At 39.0% G+C, this 22,437-nt stretch overlaps 1 protein-coding gene across 1 annotated transcript in view; it reads right to left on the bottom strand.

Annotated features, from left to right (window-relative positions):
• aatkb (apoptosis-associated tyrosine kinase b) overlaps positions 1–22,437 on the bottom strand; it is a 48,066-nt gene that overhangs the window by 3,025 nt on the left and 22,604 nt on the right. Inside the window, exons 4-12 of the mRNA XM_059325115.1 lie at positions 19,084–19,163; positions 17,844–17,962; positions 16,522–16,609; positions 13,195–13,328; positions 9,909–9,993; positions 8,750–8,871; positions 6,159–6,308; positions 1,491–4,944; positions 222–351 (exon numbers count right to left, since the gene is read on the bottom strand). Of these exons, the coding sequence (XP_059181098.1) occupies positions 222–351; positions 1,491–4,944; positions 6,159–6,308; positions 8,750–8,871; positions 9,909–9,993; positions 13,195–13,328; positions 16,522–16,609; positions 17,844–17,962; positions 19,084–19,163 (4,362 nt within the window). The remainder of the gene's footprint in view (positions 1–221; positions 352–1,490; positions 4,945–6,158; positions 6,309–8,749; positions 8,872–9,908; positions 9,994–13,194; positions 13,329–16,521; positions 16,610–17,843; positions 17,963–19,083; positions 19,164–22,437) is intronic.

Below are 22,437 nucleotides of genomic sequence, written 5' to 3'. Positions count from 1 at the left end.
TGTCTTTTTTTGGTCATTTTGTGTCTTTTTAAAGTAATTTAGTCTTTTTCTGTCATTTCGTTTCTTTTTTCTGCCATTTTGTATCTTTTTTTGGTCATTTTGATACTGCCTCCAGCGGCCCCCCAGGTAATTTGAGTTTGAGACCCCTGGTTTAGAACGAGCAGTCCAATCACTCTTTATTCACACCAACATCATATTTCAGTAAGTGTTCTTGTACTTACTCTCCTCTGAGATGTTTCCATCTGAAGAGTCATCGGAGGCGTTCAGCCTTTCTTGGGATTTGCTCCATGAACTTTGACCTTCTCCTCCTAAAGGGAAGCCGTGCTCCACCAGCTCCTTCGTTGGGCTCTCCTAGTGGATGTAAAGTAAAGAAACACTTGTTAGACAGACTGAAGATCAAAGCAAGCTGAAATATACACAGCCACCACCATGTCTCTGGCTTAAAGGAGGCAAAATTAGCTTTAATGTGACTAATGTTTAAGTCTAAAAAATATCATCTGGGTATTTAGCAGCTAGTTACTTCACTATGTTCAACTACAAGCAGCGTTGGAAAGTATCACATCACAGTAATAATATTACTTTCCCCTGTAACGAGTAGTGGAACAAATTACTAACAAAATCTCACTAATAATAATGTATGTAACTCCCATTTGTTTCCCTTGTTTACACTGTTTCTCTTCAGTTTGTGCATAGTCTCTCTTTATAGTGCATGTTTTGTTATTTACTTAAAAAAAGTTGTGAAAACTTTTTCAACATTACTAAAAATCATGAGATGACCACCTCTTTAACTCTATGGAGTCTTGGACTATTTTGTCAATTTTTTAATCCTTTTCATGTCTTTTCATGTCTTTTTTTGGTCATTTTGTGTCTTCTGTGGGGGTTTTTTTTTTGTGGTCATTTTGTCTTATCATTTTGTGTCTTTTTTTGTCATTTTGTGTCTTTTTTTAGTAATTTTTTAGCCAGTTTGTGTCTTTTTTTGTCATTTTGTGTCTTTTTTTGTGATCCTGTCATCCAACTCTGGTTTTTATTCTAGTTGGACTTGATTTTATTTGTGTCTTGTGTGTTTAGCGTAACAATTTTGGTCATTTTGTGTCTTTTTTTATTTTGTCTTTTTTAGTCATTTTGTGTCGTCTTCTGTGGGTTTTTTTGGTCATTTTGTGTCTTCTTTGGTCATTTTGTGTCTTTTTTTAGTCATTTTATTTAAATATATATATATATATTTATATATATATATATTTAATTTGTCTCTGTGTGTGATCCCTGGCAATTTTATATATATATATATATATATATATATATATATATATATATATATATATTTATTATTATTATTACTTTACTACTATTGTTATTATTTTCATCTCCTTTTATATTTTTTTCTGCTTTATTTACGGAGCCCAAGAGATGGCGCTCTTTGTTCAACAAACACTCAATCACCATTGCTGAAGCCTTTTTTTTTTTTTTTTAAATCCTCGCTCTCCACCACTCACCTGATCGAACAGATAGACGGTGACGTCGTCAAAAAAAGACACCGTCTTCTTCTTGCGCTCCTCCTCCTCCTCCTCCTCCTGCAGGTTTGTCTTCGTCTTCAGGAGGCTTCTCAGTTTGTGGGCGTGGCTGTCGTCGCTGACCACGATGGGCACCGGGTAATCCTCCTCCTCGCTCTCCTCGCCGCCGCTCTGCTCCTCCTGCTGCTGCTGCACGCTGTAGCTCCGCAGCTCCTCGTCCGACTCGTCACTGTCGTCGGTGTCCCCGCCCTCCTCGTCTGCATCCTCTCCATCAGCTGCAGGTAATGGAGGAGGTGGAATGGAGGGAGGTGGAGGAGACGAAGAGGAGAAGCGTCTGGTGCTTCCTGTCTGCTGCAAGGCCACTTCATCTTTGGGTAAAGTGTGCTGGATTTCACCTGATGCTCTGCTTTGAAGCGTCTTGATCTCTGGTTCTTCTGTTTCTAAAGCTTCAACAGATTCCACCTCCACCTTGTTGGGGGTACACTCTCCATTCAGGGCACCGATAGCTTCCTCCATGGCTCCCACCACCTCTGCAGCCCAGTCCCCTAAGGAGGAGCTCTCCTCCTGGGACGGCCATTCGTCCAGGCCTCCTTCTGCTATGGAGGTGGTGTCCGAGGGCTCCAGAGGAAGGCCCAGCTCCTCCTCATCCTCACCACACTCTTCTGTCAAGAATGCGTTCATCCCTAATGGCAAGGAGGAGGAGGAGGATTCTGCTCCTCCTGTTGATATGCATTTAAGTTCAAGTTTTATTTTGTTTACTACAATCTCATTCAGCTCTCCGACCTCTTGATTCTTCCTTTTCTCAGCCTTCTTCTCTTCTCCCGTGTGCGCCTCCTTTTCAACATCGCCCCTTTCCTCGCCTTCATCCCTCGACTGCCTCTCGCTCTCGTAGTCTGAAAAGTAGGCGGAGTCTCTGTACGGAGTCTTATCGCTGAGTGGTAAAAGGATGTGGTCGCCTGTTTGTGAGGACAAATCTTCCCCCGATGATGTTTCAGCCTCAACTTTATCCTCCGTCCCCTGCTCCTCCAGCTCCTTGTCCTCCTCGGGGCTCTTATCCAGGGTAGTGGGCTTCCCCAGAGGTTGTTCACGAGGTTCGTGAGGCTCTTTGGGTACAAACTCCGGGCTCTCGTTGTTTTCCGTGTCGTAGCCGCTGTCCATAGCTTTGGGCGAGCTGGACGGGTGTGACGAGGCGGGGCTGAAGCCTTCGCAGGACCCGGCTGCAGATGGCAGGTCCATGGAGTCCATCGAATCGGGGGTCCCCACCTGCTTCTGGAGCGACTTGAAGGCCGGAGAAGCGGTCAGCTCGCTGGACTCGTCGACGAAGATGCCCGAGGTGACGTCGGTGATGTCGTCCGTGATGTCATCGTCCTCGTCTCCGTCACTGCAGTCGAGGATGTCGGCGAGGCTCACGGAGGAGCCGCCTCGGTCCACGTCGCTGTCGGCGGTGTGACTCAGCTCTGACTGGGGGTCCGTGAGGGCCACCATCACATGCATGTTGTCAGCAGGAGGCGGTTCGGTCACTCCTTCTTCTACTTTAACCTCTGTCGGCTTTTGCATGATTGGATTTTCTTTGATTGCATCCACGTTGTTGCTCTTCTCTTTGTTGTAGAGTGTGTCATCAGTCGTGAGGTCAACATACGTTTCTCTAATGTCTTCAGGTTTTATCAGGGCCGGTTTGGCCACAATGGGACCCCCCGGAGCCGGCGATAGATTGATCATCTCGTCATTGCTCGGCGCGTCTACGGCCTTATCGCTGGTGGTGTAGCTGCTGTGACTGTAGCTGTGGCTGTAGCTGTTGTTTCTGATGAGTAATCCTGTAAGAGGGTCGATAAAGTGGGAGTGGCAGCACTCTGAAGATGGGGGCATCTGAGTTTCGGCCTCGTGGCACAGGTAGATGTAGGCGTTGCAGTTGTCTGAGGGCACCATGGTGTGATGCTTACTCAGACTAAGGCAGGCACTGTTGTCTTTGGCCTCCAGATAGTCGATGGGTTTGGGTAGAGAGTGGAAGGCCAGGCTGTAATCCTCCGGCCACGAGTCTTCGATGTCCGTACTCGGCATGGTGTAGTGGAAATCCACGTACGCATCCTGTCTGCAGCTGTGGCTCGCCCGTCTGTGGTGGCTCACCCGGTGTTTCGACGGCCAAGTGTTGCAGGTGTGTCTCTCAACAAAGATGTCCTCTTCATCTTCCTCCTCGGTGTCGCTGTTGTCCCTGTGCCCGATGAAGAGCGCCCCCTCCGTCTCCATGTTGATGCTGACCGAGTTGTGCCTGTTGTGGCTGGGCATCGTCTTCCTCAGGGAGCCCATCATGTCGTAGTAGCCTCCCGTCACGTTCTTCCCAATAATGGAGGTCTGACTGGTGTCCAGGTATGTGTCTCTGTAGGCCTGTTGGGGTGCGCTGCCCACAACGGGGGCTACACCCAGTGGGTTCTCCAGCTCCCCCAAGGCCTGACGCAAACTCCTGGACCCCCAGCTTTCCTGAGGATAATCACTTGCGGTCTCACTGCCAATTAAATAGCGATCTATCCCCAAAGGAGGCGAGTGCTCGTAGTAGTACCCCCCATCTCTGTCTTTATAGGACACATAGTGACTAGACTCCCAGTGCTGCAGTGGGCTGTTGTCCAACACTTGCCCTAGAAGAGGCTCCATCGTCAAGGAAATGGCAGGACTGGAGTCGTTCGAGTCGTAGATGTCCGACTTGTGGATATCTGCCGACCAGTAAGGAGTCTTAGTTTGGGACGGGCAGGCCATGCACTCACCTGAGTCGGCACTCCCAGTGAGGAAGCTGCCGCTGCTGCCCTGGTAGTCCGGGCTGTAGGAGCACATGGTGAAGTCCGGGTCGATGTTGCAGTCTACCGGCTCTTCGATGCGGATGTAGTACTCGCTGCTCACCGAGGGGCTGTGGGCGCTGAGGACAGGGAGGATTCCCGGGGCGTGCAGATGTTTTGGTGGGTAGTAAGAGGATACTCCGTGGCTGAGGCTCTCCATGGGGCAGCCCCCCACGATGCCCCCAGGGGGGTAAAACGCCTCCTGGCAATGGTGGTTGACCTGACCGAGGGAACTGGAAGAGTCCGGGGCTCGGTACGACTGCTCCGCTCTGGCTTGCTCCCACTTGTACTCAAAGTTGAGGCCGTGGCTGGTCTCCGTGACCGTGAGGATGTCGTCCCCGGACTCTGAGTGGTAGCCGTCGGCCGCCGAGAACTGCTCCAGGAGGGGGAAGGAGGAGGAGGTGGTGGATGAGGGGTGGTCTCGCAACATGGCCGAGGCGCCGCGGTGGCTGTTGAAGACGGTGTTTGGGCGCAGGGAGTTCCACCGCCTCTCAAAGTCCTCTTCGGCCTCGCTGGCGCCCTTGGCACACAGGTAGCTGAGCAGCAGGTGGACTTCTTCTGCGTTGGGTCTCTGATCCGGCTGCAGCCAGCAGAACTGCATCACCTCGTACCTGAGACAGTCACAAACACAATACCGTCAACAGAACACGCAACTCCACCAAATAGTTCCACTGAAATAAACGTAGTGTGCTCCATTAGAGTCAAATAAGAAAAAACAACAACTATATATATATATATATATATACACACACACACACGTATATATATATATATATGTATATATATATGTATATATATATGTATATATATATATATATATATATATATACAAACACACACACACATGTATATGTGTATATATACACACACACACGTTTATATATATATATATAGGTATATATACACACACACACGTATACATGTATATATATATATATATACACACAAACACACACACGTATGTGTGTATATGCACACGTATATATATATATATATATATATATATATATATATACACACACACACATAAATGTATATATATATACACACACACGTATATATATATATATACACACACACATACACACACACACACACACACACACATATATTTATACACATGTTTATATTAAATAACTTTTAACCCCATATTGTGTATGAGTGTGTCTAAAAATATTTCCATAAAAACACATAAAACATTTCACCATGCTTAGGTAATAATTCATGCAACAGAGGGCTGCAGAACAGAAAGACCACCGTCCCCAGAAGGAGAAAACAGATCCAGCAGTATGAGCATAATATTCATCTTTCAGTGCATTTAATCATGTTGCTCTGAATATTTGTCGTGTTTGGCCTTCGCTAGAAGGACTGTTAAATATTTCATGAATGTGTTTCTAAATGTGTGTGTGTATGTGTGTGTGTGTGTGTGTGTGTGTGATTGCTTCAAGGTTTGCATTGAAGTTTTAGTATTTTTGCAAATTCCACAATTATAGAATTGGCTTCTTAGAACAGTATCTAATTTTCATTGTTTTATGTAAAAGTAGGTCCCCATTAGTCACCAAATAATCTGTGTGAAATATGTTAATTAATGTGAATAATGTACCCTGAAAGCATGTTTACTGTTTTTTTCCAGATGTCCCCATAAAGCCTGATTAAAACATCATTTCAGAGGTTTGAAGGTGTGTATAGGCTAACTGAGCTATGGCAAGTTTACTCATTTTTTTTCAGCTCTCTATAACCTCAAGAAAGGGTGGTCCCCACAAGTGATGATTAAAACTGACGTCTCCATGATTCATGAAAACCAGAATGTGTGTGTGTGTCTCACCAGCGCTCAGCCAGCGGTACTTTGAGCAGAGGTTTGGGGAGTCTGAGCTGCTGCTCTCTGATGGCGTAGGTCAGGACCTGTCTGTCAGAGTAGTGTCTGTAGGGCTGGCTGCCCAGTTCAAACAGCTCCCAGATAGTCACACCCAGAGACCTGAAACACAGCAACCAGGACACGTAAACAAGTCATCACAACATAATTTATTCTCCCCAAGTACGGATACTTAATCTAGCCCCTTCTTATTTTTGTCATTCTCTACACTGTAAAAAATGTCTGTAGATTTTACGGTGAAAAACTGCTAAACCATGACAGTAAAAGACGTAAAATTCAGTTTCAGTTACAATGAAACACCGTAAATGTATATATCAGCCAAAACTGTATTTATTACAGTTCTTTTTGTTACATTACTCCACTGTAAAATTCACTGTGTGTGTAACAAGAATATACTGTAATATTTAATGGTAAAATCTTTAATTCATGCTGCATTTATAAAGTATTTTCTTGTCAATTATATGGCAGAACAGCGTTTCTTTTGATGGACAAACTTTTTTATTCATACAGTAAAAAAAATTTAATAAAATGGCAATCTTAAACGTGAAATCAACAGAGGAAATCTCTTTACCGTAATTTTAAAAAAGTTGCACCGTATTTATTACGGTAAAGTTCTGGCAACCACAGCTGCTGTTTTTTTTTTTGTTTTTTTTTTACCATAAAACAACAGTTTTTGTGTGTTTTTACAAAACTTTCCGCAATAAATACGGTGCAACTTTTTCTAATATTATGGTAAAATGATATTAACACTGTTGATTGAGATTGTCATTTTATTCCATATTTTACCATAAAAAATTTAAAAAATTCCATCAAAAGAAACGCTGTTGTGCCATATAGATGACAAGAAAATACTTTACAAATGCTGCATAAATTAAAGATTTTACCATTAAATATTACAGTATATTTTTGTTACAAACACGGTGCCAGAATTTTTTACAGTGGAGTATTTTTTATTTTTTTTAAACTGTAAAAATATTGTTTAGTATGTTGAGTATCTTATATCTGTTTTTGACGTGATCTGCCTCTTCAAGTCTTTTAAGATATTAAACTATGATATGTGGGTGATGTGGCAGAGTTTATATTTGGGCCAGTTCTCCCAGCTGGTCCCCTGCTTTTCTAATTTTAGTTACAAGAGCTGGAAGTCCGTAAAAATGAAAGGAGCTGAAGACAGTTAGTTCCCCAAAGGATAACACTTTATCTGTTTACCGTGTTTTTCTCATTTACAAGCACACAGAGATAGAGTTGTCCATTTTTTAACTAACTCTAATTTACTGACACAAAAAAAGGCCACAAATTGACCCAAAAAGACACAAAATGACCAAATCAGACACAAATTGACCCAAAGAATACACAAGAGGACCCAAATAGGCAACAAATGACACAAAATGACCCAAAATGACCAAAAACAGACACAAAATGACCCAAAAACACACAAATTGACCAAAAAAAGACACAAAATGACCCAAAAAGACACAAATCTACCAAAAAAGACACAAAATTGCAAAAAAGGCACTAAATGACCAAAAAAATACACAAAATGACCAAAATAAGATACCAAATTACAAAAAAAAGTCACAAACTGACCCAAAAATACACAAAATGACCCAAAAAAAGACACAAAACCACCCAAAAAGACACAAAATTGCAATAAAAAGACACCAAATGACCAAAAAACTACACAAATCCACCAAAAAAAGACACCAAATTACCAAAAGAGACACAAAATGTCAAAAATATCATTGTGCAAGATCTGTTTCCATCAAACATGAATGCGGCATTAATAACAGAAAATGTATATATAAAAGACTTCAGGTTGTGGGGTAAAATAGATCTGTCCACAATCAATAGTGCTTGCCAAACAAAGTGTTTCTTCATTTATCTTCTTGTTCTCCAGTCTGTGAGCACATTACATTTTAGTTTGAAAGAACAAATAACCTAATGTGCACAGAGCTTTGTGTGTGTGTGTGTGTGTGTGTCCTTGTACTTCCCACATAGTGAGGACCTGAACACGTTTTTAACCAACAGAGTGAGGACATTTTGGCCGGTCCTCACTTCTTTGAAGGCTTTTTTGAGATTTCAGACTTTGTTTTTAGGGTTAAAGGTTACATGATAATGATAATTAACTGAAACTGTATTGTGTGGTTACAAAACTAACTAAAATTATAGTGAAAATGTCCTTCGTTTTCCTCTTTGTCAACTTTTTTCATACATAATAAAAATGGATCAGACAAAGGAAATAAAGGCAAAATTTACTGTGACCTCTTTTAATCTCCCACCCAACAAATACCCCATTACAAAAAACTACAACTAATAAAAACTAGACTAAAACTAGCAAACTCACTCTAAAAACTCATTAAAACTAACTGGATTTGAAAACAAAAATTCACAACGAAATTAAAACTAAAACTAATGAAAAATCTAAAACTATTATAACCTTGGTAGGGAATTCACTGTTACAATGAGGGTCCTCACAAAGATAGAAGTACAAGAATGTGTGTGTGTGTGTGTGTGTGTGTGTGTGTGTGTGTGTGTGTGTGACCTACCACATGTTGCTGCGTGGGGTCTGGTCGGCCACCAGCAGGTTTCCGTGAACCTCGTCCACCAGCTCCGGAGCGATCCAGCGCAGCGGCACGAACAGCTGATCTGACGTCACGAAGTAATCATCCTGACGGACGGACAGTGAACGCACCACCAGTTTATATATAGCCACTGGCAACTTTACACTAATACAATGTATTTATTTTATCATTTTCTTGCAAAATGATAACACATCACATCACATATACAGATATACCGACCTCTTCTATGAAAAGAACTCCAAATTCCTTCACAATTACTTTTACTTTTTACTTTTACTTTCCGTTTTTTTTTTTTTTTTATATTAACATTATTTCAGGTATAAAGATATATTGTACAAAGAGACAAAAAATGACAAAAAAGACACAAAATGAGAAGACAAATGACCAGAAAACCCACAGAAGACACAAAATGACAAAAAAGACACAAAATAGCAAAAAAAAGACACAAAATGACAAAAAAAGACACAAAATGACCAAAAAGACATAAAATGGCAAGACAAAATGACCAGAAAACCCACAAAATGACTATAAAAGACACAAAATGGCTAAAAAAAAAGACACAAAATGACTATAAAAGAACACAAAAAGACTAAAAAAGACACAAAATGACAAAAAAGACACTAAATTACCAAAAAAGACACAAAATGACTAAAAAAAAGACACAAAATGACTATAAAAGAACACAAAATGAAAACACATATGAATGATATACCGACCTCTTCTATGAAAAGAACTCCAAATTCCTTCACAATTACTAAATATTCGTGTTGGGACAATGAAGCTTCATGAAGCATTTCCTTTATTTTTTGACCCCACTAGATGGAGGTCTTGGCTTTAAAAAAAGTCTTCATCAACGGTGATTGAGTGTGTTTTTTTTTTTATATTAATATGATTTCAGGTATAAAGATATATTGTACAAAGAGACAAAAAATAGACACAAAATGACCAAAAATGACGCAAAATAGCCCAAAAAGGACATAAATTGACCAAATAAAGACACAAAACGACAAAAAAGACCCCAAATAGCCCCAAAATGATGCTTGATGAAGCTTTGTTGTCCCAACACTAGTGTTTATGTTTGCATATTTTACTGTGTGTGTGTGTTTTTCTCTAATAAACAGACCTTGTACTTGTTCTGGGACAAGCCATAATCTCCAATCTTCACTGAGACGTCAGCAGTCAGCAAGCAGTTCCTCAAAGCCAAGTCACTGGATCCAGAGAGGAGGAGGAGGAGGAGGAGGAGGAGGAGGAGGAGGAGGAGGAGGAGGAGAAACAGCTGTTACAGCTCATCATTATTTATAAACAGACATATTAAGACCAGAACACTGCAGGAGGGTCATAAACACGACAGGCCAAAAGTTTGGAAACAAGATCAAATCTGTACAAGAAAAAGATCATAGTTTCATTGCTATACTTTGCAACAAAATCAAGGTGATTATTATATAAAGAGTCTCTTATTAGAACACATGTTGACTCTAATTATCAGCTCTTTGGGTTTTTATTGCTTAGACTTTGTGTTTCCTTCTTTCCTTAATGTATAAATCTGAACTCTTGTTTCTGAGATATGAACACAGTTGAGATTTATTGGGATTTTTGTCTCCAAACTCTCAAAAGACAAAGAGATAAAGTGAATAATGCAAACTGGGATTAGTTCCTCTCCTGCCTCCTTTACTCCTCTCCTCATCTCCTCTCCTGTCTCCTTGTCTCCTCTCCTCATCTCCTCTCCTGTCTCCTTGTCTTCTGTCTCCTCATCTCCTCTCCTGTCTCCTTGTCTCCTCTCCTCATCTCCTCTCCTGTCTCCTTGTCTCCTCTCCCTGTCTCCCCTCCTCGTCTCCACTCCTGTCTCCTTGTCTCCTCTCCTCATCTCCTTTCCTGTCTCCTTGTCTCCTTTCCTGTCTCCTCTCCTGTCTCCTTGTCTCCTCTCCTGTCTCTTGTCTCCTCTCCTGTCTCCTTGTCTCCTCTCCTCATCTCCTCTCCTGTCTCCTTGTCTCCTCTCCTCATCTCCTCTCCTGTCTCCTTGTCTCCACTCCTGTCTCCTTGTCTCCTCTCCCTGTCTCCCCTCCTCGTCTCCTCTCCTGTCTCCTTGTCTCCTCTCCTCATCTCCTTTCCTGTCTCCTCTCCTGTCTCCTTGTCTCCTCTCCTGTCTCTTGTCTCCTCTCCTGTCTCCTTGTCTCCTCTCCTCATCTCCTCTCCTGTCTCCTTGTCTCCTCTCCTCATCTCCTTTCCTGTCTCCTTGTCTCCTTTCCTGTCTCCTCTCCTGTCTCCTTGTCGCCTCTCCTCATCTCCTCTCCTGTCTCCTCTCCTCATCTCCTCTCCTGTCTCCTTGTCTCCTCTCCTGTCTCCTCTTGTTTCCTCTCCTCTCCTTGTCTCCTCTACTGTCTCCTTGTCTCCTCTCCTTCCTGTTGAACTGTAGTTGTGACTCTTCCTAATCTCCTCCACCCTAAAACTAAGCCCTTCTTTTCTGTTGGTAACATTTATTCACCAATGGTCTGATAACATCAATGTTTACCTAAAGGTCAATGGAGGAAAATGGTTCAATTCAATAAAGGTAAAGTCTGATTATGTAGTAAACACATCCACAAATACACACAATACACACTGGTTTTTAACAAACACATGAGAACACAACATTTAAGTTGATTCATAACTTTTAGCCTCTAGTGTATCTGACGGCACAAAAGTTCTGCATGCAAAACACTGACTGACTTAGTTAGCTGTCTCTGAAAACACTCATCAACCACCATGTCTGTCTGAGAGGACTGGGTTGTTCTGGAGACGACGAGGGTCACCGCCTGCAACAAAATCACTGATGCTGGAGTCAGTCAGGATCACTCAGGCAGCACCAGGATATTGTTCCAGGAAGCAACCGAAGATTTAACTGATCACTTTAACCCTGTGGAGTCTCCAAAAGACTTGTTGCCTCCATCAGAGTATAAAACAAAGCAGCGTGGAGCCCTACTGTACATTTACCTCTAAAGTTCTGGCTGTAAACTCCATGAGGCCAGTTTCAGTTTGATGATGATATACCAAGTAAAACTGGAGACAAGCTCAAATAGATTTAGTATCAAATGATAGAACTGGATGGAACCCTCTTATATGGTAGATTTGACACCTTTGGTCACATTTGACACATTTAAAATTCTTTATTGAGCATGATAGTGTTTTGAAAGTAAAAAAAAAAAGATTAAAAATCACATTTTATGTTGGATTAAAGGACCAAAAAAGACACAAAATGACCAAATAAAAACACAAAATGACAAAAAAAGACACAAAATGACAAAAAAAAAAAAAAAAAAAAGAACACAAAATGGCTAAAAAATACACAAAATTACTAAAAAAAAAAGACACAAAATGACCAAAAAAGAACACAAAATGACTAAAAAAAGACACAAAATGACAAACTAAAGACACAAAATGACTAAAAAAGACACAAAATTACTAAAAAAAGACACAAAATGGCTAAAAAAAGACAAGAAATGACCAAATAAAGACACAAAATGACTAAAAAAAAGATTCAAAATGACCAAAAAAGAAAACAAAATTATTTAAAAGAGACACAAAATGACTAAAAAAGAACACAAAATGGCTAAAAAAGACACAAAGAGACACAAAATGACTAAAAGAAGACACTAAATTACCAAAAAAGACACAAAATGGCTAACTAAAAGACACAAAATGACACAAAATGACTAAAAAAAGACACAAAATGGCTAAAAGAAAGACACAAAATAACTAAAAAAGAACACAAAATGACTAAAAAAGACACAAAATAACTAAAAAAAGACACAATAACAGACACAAAAAAGACACAAAATTACAAAAAAGACACAAAATGATGAGACAAAATGACCAAAAAACTCACAGAAGACACAAATTGACAAAAAAAAGACACAAAATGACCAAAAAGACACAAAATGGCTAAAAAAAGACACAAAATGTCTAAAAAAGAACACAAAATGACCAAACAGGACACAAAATGGCTAAAAAAGAACACAGAATTACTAAACAAAGACACTAATTTACCAAAAAAGACACAAAATGGCTAAACAAAAGACACAAAAAGACACAAAATGACTAAAAAAAGACAAAAAAAGACTCAAAAAAGAACACAAAATGACCAAAAACGACACAAAATGACAAAAAAAGACACAAAATGACCAAATAAAGCCACAAAATGACAATAAAAGACACAAAATTATTTAAAAAAGAACACAAAATGACTAAAAGATAACACAAAATGACTAAAAAAACACACAAAATGACCGAAATTACTAAAAAAGAACACAGAATGACTAAAAAAGACACAACAGACACAAAAAAGACATGAAAAGGATTAAAAAATGAACACAATAGCCCACGACTCCATAGAGTTAGTTTGTATTAGTGTAATAATCAGAACTGTCTCCTACCCGTGAGTGAAGCTGTGTTTGTGCATGTGCAGGAGTCCTGCAGCGATGTCACAGGCCATCCTCTGGAGGACCAGGGGCTCCGGGGCCATGCTCTCTGAGCTCCTGCAGCTCCTCAGGTACCCCTTCACGTCCCCCTGGAGACAGACACACAACACCTGGCTGTTACAACCTCTGGCCACTGGGGGGCGCTGCTGTTCCAGCATCTAAAACCAGCTGAGGGTCACCATCTGTAATCCTGCATGGAGGTTCACCAGATGGACCAACAAACCTGCTGACCTCAGGTTTATCAATGCAGTTGTGTAGGAGTGAGCTACATGTGAATAAAATAGTAGTTTATTAATATAATAAAAATATTATTTTTGAACTGGGTGGACGAAGCTGTCAGCACATTATTTCAACTCAATGAGTTATTTTTCCACTCCATGCCTTAACCAAATATGTTGAATTTAAGCATTTTTAAATGAAATGTAGTGTAAACAACAAAATTACTAAAAAAAAGACACAAAATGACAGAAAAAAATCCTAAATTACTTAAAATCGAAACAAAAGGACCAAAAAATACACAGATTTACCAAAAAAGACACAAAATAATTTTAAAAAAGACACCAGAAAGACACAAAATGACAGAAAAAAATCCTAAATTACTTAAAAAAAGAAACAAAAGGACCAAAAAATACACAGATTTACCAAAAAAGACACAAAATAATTTATAAAAAGACACCAGAAAGACACAAAATGAAAGAAAAAAAACTAAATCACTTTAAAAAAGAAACAAAATGACCAAAGAAATACACAGAATTACCCAAAAAAGACACAAAATTATAAAAAAAGACACAGAATTATTAAAAAACGACACAAAATTATTTAAAAAAAGACACAAAATTACCAAAAAAAGTAATTAAAGGGACCTTCATGTGTTTGCTTTTATTTTGAAGGCAGGTCTAACACGTTCCTACTGTAACGTCTTATGGTGTGTTATATTAACACTGAAAGTCTGAACTTGGAACAACTTCAAATTCTGACATTCGTGTTAACTTGAATGTATCAGGTGTCAGTCATAAGTATTGATTATTGTAATTATTAACAAATGTTCAAAGAAATTGTTGCATGCTATTTTAGAAGGTTCATGGCTAAATGAGTAATTGTTATTTATTTATTTCAGGATTTGTTTTTGTGGTTTTTGTTCACGAATGACCTGTAAAAAACACTCTTTTACAATAAACTCAACTGAGTGGCGAGAATTTATTATTTTATTATCCTTTCATGTACATTGTCAATTTTATTTTATTTCAATCTTAATTTAAAGTATCTTCCCCAACTGTGTTGACATGTTTGTAATGAATGATATCTGGGGGAATTTTGGTAGTTTTTGGACTGAAACTGTCTCTTAAAACTGTACTTATTACTACTAATATATATAATTAATTATTACATTTTATCTCATTAGATACATGGTTATCTTAAAAAAAAATGTCACATCACGAATTTCCATCACTTACACTGTGGGCTGAATTATAGATTTATAGATATAAAGTGGAAGGAAGCCAGTTCTAATGATTTAATTGCTTCAGTATCACTGTTATAATATAATTATTAAATCTACTGAGCCAATAAATCGTGTTGGAGCTGAGGGTGGATGTGACATTAGTGTAACTGGGTTTATAACTTTAGGTTCATCTGCCAAACATTTACAGCAGCTGCCAAAGAATGTTTTTATTGCCAAAAGTAATAAAGAAAAAAATCTTATAAACTACAAATTACAAGACGTTTTCAATCCATTTAATGTACTAAATACAGGATATAATGCAGACTTTAAATTAAAAGCCTCAACGTCTGCTTTCATAAAGTCACACTGGAGATTATTTTTAATACACTCCATGCAGGCTTTGGTTGCTAAGCAACCAGGGCCAGGTGGCGTCCACCAATCAGAGCAGAGCAATCAACTGAAATCAACTGCAGCTGTGGAATTTGACGCCACTGTGAGAGGTGGAAACAGGTGAAAATTACCCCTCGAACAGAAAGCATTTTTTGCAAAACCATAATTCCTATTATTGATCCGACTTCACTTTGAGCGTCCTCAGTTCTTCCTGAACGTCTACATATGTGTTTTGTGAAGAAAAATGTAGAAATAGTTTTTTTTACAGCGATCAGAAGAAACTGGTAACTCTGCTTTTCACTCCAGAAATGTTCCCTCCTTTTTCCCATGGAGGTCTATGGGGCTGTGGGTGGTGTTGGTGGATCATCTGTGGTCCTACGCCCAAACTAGAACTCTGACAGCTTTACCACACCAATGTGAGGGACAAGACACATTTTACTATGTTTATATCTATAAATTATTTCTGTAGAGTGGTATCTGCGGCCTCGAGAGCAGTTTACAAATTTTCTCTCCCTCTGCACTCTAGCGATGATGTCATCACTCTAGCCTCTACATAGGATTACATTGGGGGGATTTTTTGGCGTGTTTTTGCCGAATAATTTGAAAACCGTTTGTCGAAACCCTTAGAAAAGTCATAGCACGCTTGTTATGGCCGAGCCGGTCCATTTGATACCTTTTTAGTGTATGTGAGACCAAAACATGGAAGAAACGGAAGAATAAAATCTAGGATTAAGCCCAGTGGATATTAGATAGTGTGCTCTTTCAAGCACACTCAACTATTAAAATCCTCAAATGAAATAATAGATTTCCAACATTTGAAGGCAGCAGGGTGGAGAACAATTCAGTCGCTTGGCTCTTGGTAAACCTTATTGATCTCATTGACACATACTGTAAAGTAATGGTGGGACAACGAAGCCTCATGAAGCATTTCCTTTATTTTTTGACCCCACTAGACGGCGGCCTTAGCTTGAAAAAAAGCTTAATCAATGGTGATTGAGTGTGTTTTCAGCCCATTATTTCAGGTATAAAGATATATTGTACAAAGAGACAAAAAATGACCAAACCCCCGCACAAATTGACCAAATAAAGACACAAAATGACAAAAAAGACACAAAATGACAAAAAAATATGCACAATGGCAAAAAAGATACAAATTGACCACGACACAAAATTACAAAAAAAGACGCAAATCAGCCCAAAAAAACATAAATTGACCAAAACCCCCCACAAATTTACCAAAGAAAATACATTCAATTACCAAAAAAGACTTAAAATAGCCCAAAAAACCCAACAAATTGACCTTAAAAACTCACAAAATGACAAAAAAAAACAACGCAAAATTCCTAAAGACTTCTCTTCAGCTTTAAATCTCCGCGTGTTGAATGATAAAGCGAATGCTTCACTAGGCTACGTTGTCCCATCACTACTGTAAAGCCTCCTGTGTTACTCACCAGAGGACAGAACTCCATGACCAGCAGGTAGGGCGTCACCTCGGTGCACTGGGCCAGACACTGCAGCAGCGCTGGGTGCTGAAGGCCTCTGCAGCACAGAGAGGATCAGTGTTAACACAAACCAACTCTATGAGGGTAAAACATTCAGAAACACACACATTTTATTGTAGAAAAACAGATATTCACTTTTATTTATTACCTATACTGTGAGGTGCAGAAGTTGATTTTAAGCCTTTCAAAATAAAAGCGAGTCTACCAGAAGCGCATATTTTTCGTTCTCCATGTTTGTTTCTTGGAGCTTTATTTTATGGATACATTTTATGTGTAAATGTGTTTATGTGTAATTTATGTGCTCAATTAAAAAGTTGTATATCTTTCCAGTTCAACTGGATAAAGTGAAAAAACGCAAGAAAATATCAAATATAAAGAAAATACAAAACGTTATGACTACTTCTAGGGTTATTCTACAGATAATCAAGCCAAATTATATGTACATCTATAATTATGATGCCCTTATCATCCATCCATCCATCCATCTATCTATCTATCTATCTATCTATCTATCTATCTATCTATCTATCTATCTATCTATCTATCTATCTATCTATCTATCTATCTATCTATCTATCTATCTATCTATCTATCTATCTATCTATCTATCTATCTATCTATCTATCTATCTATCTATCTATCTATCTATCTATCCATCTGTCCATCATCCATCCACCCATGCATCCATCCATCTATCCATCCATGCATCCATCCATCCATCCATCCATCCATCCATCCATACATCATCCACCCGTCCATCATCCATCATCCATCATCCATCCATCTATCTATCTATCTATCTATCTATCTATCTATCTATCTATCTATCTATCTATCTATCTATCTATCTATCTATCTATCTATCTATCTATCTATCTATCTATCTATCTATCTATCCATCCATCCATCCATCCATCCATCCATCCATCCATCCATCTATTATCATCTATCCACCCATCCATCCATCCATCATCCATCTATCATCCATCCATCCATCCATATGAAACAAAGATGTTTTTAGTTACTGACATCGTATTTGTAGTATTTTGAATGTAAATATTTGAATGTAAGATATAAATCTGGAACATAAGAAGTAACTCCAGCCATCAAATTAATGTTGTGGAGTATGAGAGTCAAATTATTTCCTTAAAGCTCTCACTAAACAGTTTCATCACCTCACACCTGCCGGTACAATCCTTCAGTAACAGTGTGAGTCACTCTAAGATGACGGGTGAATATATAAATATAATATATATATAATAAATATTTACCGGAAAGGCTGAGCTTCCTCTAGGAAATGCATCTGGTCCTGCACGCTGCTGCTGGCCTTCAGCTCCTTCACCACCACCTGGGTGGTGTTCAGGCCGGCGTTCACCTCCCCCAGCAGAACCTGGAACAGGACAGACAGACAGATAGAGACATACAGGGAAGACAGACAGACATTTAGACATTTAAACAGTGAGCATGGAGCGATGGAAGACCAGACAAACAGACATGAAACAGTCATGCAGGAGTTGAGGGAGGAGGATCCAAAGACAGATAGACATACCCAGTCAAGGAACACAAGGATGGAGAGATGACGAGTGTGTTGATGAGTGAACAGGTTGAGATGGAAGAGGAGGAGAAACAGACAAATAAACAGAGGAGGAGAGGAGGAGAGAGAAGGACGACAACATGTTATCTGCTTGTAAAAACATCACATGCATCAGCCTGCAGCCGAGGCTTCATCCATCTATCTATCTATCTATCTATCTATCTATCTATCTATCTATCTATCTATCTATCTATCTATCTATCCATCTATCCATCCATCCATCCATCCATCCATCTATCTATCCGTCCATTCGTCCGTCCGTCCGTCCATCTGTATATCCATCCATCCATCCATCCATCAATATATCCATATATCCATCCATCCATCCATCAATCCATCCATCTATATATCCATCCATCCATCTATATATCCATCCATCCATCCATCCATCCACCTATATATACATCCATCCATCCATCCATCCATCCATCTATATATCCATCCATCCATCCATCCACCTATATATACATCCATCCATCCATCCATCCATCAATCTATATATCCATCCATCCATCCATCCATCTATATATCCATCCATCCATCCATCCATCCATCCATCTATATATCCTCCATCCATCCACCTATATATCCATCCATCCATCCATCCATCTATATATCCATCCATTCATCCATCCATCTATATATCCATCCATCCATCCATCCACCCATCCATCCATCCATCTATAAATCAAGAAGCGTCTGTGTGTTACCGTTAGTCAGACTGACCTCAGATTTCGTATGTGGCTTGCGTATGGTATGAAGGTGTGCATTTGTTTTTCTAAATATCATTATTTACGTAGGACGTGTTGCTGCATTGCACTGTTTCTGATCGGACGCCTTTTAGAAGAGCTCCGCCCCCTTTTAGAAGAGGCCCCGCCCCCTTTTAGCGGAGCTCCTCCACATGGAAGTGGACTTACCTTCCCGAACCAGCCATGGCCGATCTCTTTCAGGTACAGCAGACTGTGGCGGCTCAGATCAGTGGACTTCAGGAGTTGGACTGGAGAGAAAGAAGAGAGAGGAGAAGATGTTAGATAATTCTCCACCATCACAGTCTGGATCATCTCTACCAGTTAGCACAAACTGGATAAGCAATAACTTAATGAAACTTTAAAAAAATGTGGAATTATGAAATAAAATTCCCCTGAAATTAATAAATTGGGCCTTCTGAATTAAAAGTCGACTGGAAAAAATAAAAACTAGTCTTGCTTAATTTATTTATATCAGGATTTGCTTCAAATGGATTTAGTTCCTAATCATATTTACTTATTTCATAGCATAATTATATTTGTATGTATATGTGGATTAATTCATTAATTACATTTTATTAGATGCAATTCCTTTCTGTGGAGAAAGTGGAGGCCAGCGTTTATTATAGTTATCAATGTTTTTATTAGATGGTTGAATAAAAAGACGTGTTGCCTTTTGTCAAACTAGAAAAAAAAAATATAAATGAAACTAGTTTCATTAAACTGTTTCACTCAAGTAAGAAATCATTCTGAGAAAACATGTACGCCATCATGTTGACCTCAAATATTATTCATATTCATAATACTGGAACAATGGAGGGGAACTAATACGTTATACGTGATGTTTGTTGCAGAAAATAACTTGCAGACTAAGTTATAGATAGACTAGAGGCCAAAAGTTATGAAGCAACTTAAATGTTGTGTTCTCAATGTCTTTGTTAAAAACCAATATGTATTCTTTGGATTTCTGGATAACATTGATGTTATCAGACCATTGGTGAATAAATGTTACCAAAAGAAAATAAGTTTTAGAGTTGATAAGATTAGGAAGAGTCACAACTTCGGTTCAAAAGTTTTAAAAAACAAATCCCAGTTTACATTATTCACTTTATCTCTTTGTCTTTTGAGAGTTTGGATCCAAAAATCCCAATAAATCTCAACTGTGTTCATATCTCTGACAAAAGAACCAAGAGTTCAGATTTATACATTAAGGAAAGAAGGAAACACAAAGTCTAAGCAATAAAAACCCAAAGACCTCATAATTAGAGTCAACGTGTGTTCTAATAAGTGACTCTTTATATAATAATCACCTTTATAGCAATGAAACTATAGTTTTTATTTGTACAAATCTGATCTTGCTTCCAAACTTTTGTCCTGTAGTGTACATAACTCTTACATGAAATGGATGAACTTAAAATATGGATTTATATATTTTTTTTAAAGTGTTGAGTTCATTAATTCCAATATATGATATTGAGACGGATTATTTCATCACATTTAAGCTGTTGAAGAGATCAAACAGAACAGAAACATTTCCGAAAAGCCGAATTATATGGAGATGACTCATGACGAATAATTAAAATAAGATAGAATAAGTCATGACATTTAACGCACCATATCCAGATCCGTAAGTAGTAACAGTAGAACCATCATCTGTCCAATCAATAGTTATTAACGTCTCTACAGTGAAGAAGGATCCCAACATGTTCCACCAGGAAACACATATAACTCCACTCTCAGTCTGATTCTCTGGCTCCAATCTGTCTGAATGTCCTCACAACTCCTGAAGCGTCTCTGTCAGGTCCCCAGATGACCTGAATCCGTCCAGCTTGGACAGCCTGGTGGACACGCCCGACCGTCCCGTCCCGGATCAGTCAAACGAAACGGGACTGACGGCAACAAACCCCTATACCCCCCCTCCCCCTCCACCACCTCCCACCATGACACTTAGATTCTGGTTGTAGAAGCAGACAAACAGATCTTTGTGGTGCAAACAGTCCCGTCACTGTGAGGACGCCATATTGGACAGCCCCGTCTCTTCCACTGACGGGTCATTCCTTCACCCACTCATGCTCCCTGCAGAATAACCACCATTGTCCAGCTGCTGGGGGCCGCATGGCACCAGTTAGGACCAGTTAGTCTGCACACACTCGGACCATTATCCACCTGCTCCATGTCATAGGAATGAACTGAGTTATGGCACAGCCAACAGTGGGTCCCACCCACATGTACGCCATCATGTTAAGTCTTTAGAGTCTGGGGCTATTCTGTTCTTGGCTGCTTTTTTTCATTCTGCCTGTATAAAACACTTAAAAAGTGTTCAACATGCCGCACTGGTGTCATTGTTTTTAGTACAACCTCACCTATATGAGCTGATTATTATTTTTTCATTTTAACTTACTGGATCAACATTTTGAACACAGAAAAACACAAAAAACACAATAAAATTACAAAAAAACACATAAAAACACACTAGACCACACAGAAAACACACAATTTTTTTAAACAAAAAACATTTTAAAAAAACACATAAAATGACATAAAAAATACAAAAAAGACATTTAAAAAATTGCAAAAAACACAAAAAATTACAAAAAACACACAACAAAATTACAAAAAACACAAAGATATTACAAAAAACACACAAAAAACATTAAACACAAAAGATGACATTAAAAATGCATTGAAATGCTGAATGCAAACTGCAAAATTCCAAAAAATCTCTTCAAAAACTTTAGTAAAAACATGTTAGACTTGGTCGAGGTAGTTTGAACCTTTGCTGAAAAAGAGTTGATGCACATGGAACAAAGGGGAAGATAATACAAGATAAATGATCTAACACTTATAAATCTAAATTTTTTTTCTATCTTGGTAAGAACCAAATAATCATCAGGTCACTTTGCTCGGGCCAGTTCATCACTGCTGGCAGCTTTACTTTATCTGGTTTTAAGAGTTAATTTCTTATTTTAAGTGTTCAACATGCTTATTTCTAGATTTAATAATATTAATGTAATAAATCTTGTCAAGGTAAATTATCTGTCCATGCAGCAAGATCATTTCCCTCAGATTTACTGTTTGATCTGGTTTTAGACTAAACACCTTTTTTGCAGTGTGCACAAACTGGATAAGCCATAACTTAATGAAACTGAACAGGGGTTTTAAAAGTAAAAGCCCCCCAAAAATATGGAAGGCCACTGAAATAAATAAATAAATATGAAATTAAGAAATAAAATTCCTCTGAAATAAATAAATGGGGCCTTCTGAATTAAAAGTCGACTGGAAAAAATAAAAACTACTCTTGCTAGTTTGTGCCGGTTCTTTTCTAAGCTGTGTGCTTCATCTATCTCTGAAGAATGCGTCGAGCTTAATCGCTATAATAGCCAGAAGTCTTCAGGGAAATGAACAGCGGCTAAATCACTCAGAGGCAAATGGAATTCCCATTACGCTCTTCCAGTCCAGTGCACAGTACTGGTCCGGCCTCTACTGAGGTACTGAGCTGTCCTCGGACGTTTAAATCCACTTATT

This window comes from Centropristis striata, chromosome 21 (genome assembly GCF_030273125.1).
Source record: "Centropristis striata isolate RG_2023a ecotype Rhode Island chromosome 21, C.striata_1.0, whole genome shotgun sequence".
In the NCBI taxonomy this organism is placed as follows: Eukaryota; Metazoa; Chordata; class Actinopteri; order Perciformes; family Serranidae; genus Centropristis; species Centropristis striata.
The sequence above is the reverse complement of the archived record's forward strand: the minus strand, read 5'-3'. Positions and strand labels throughout refer to the sequence as shown.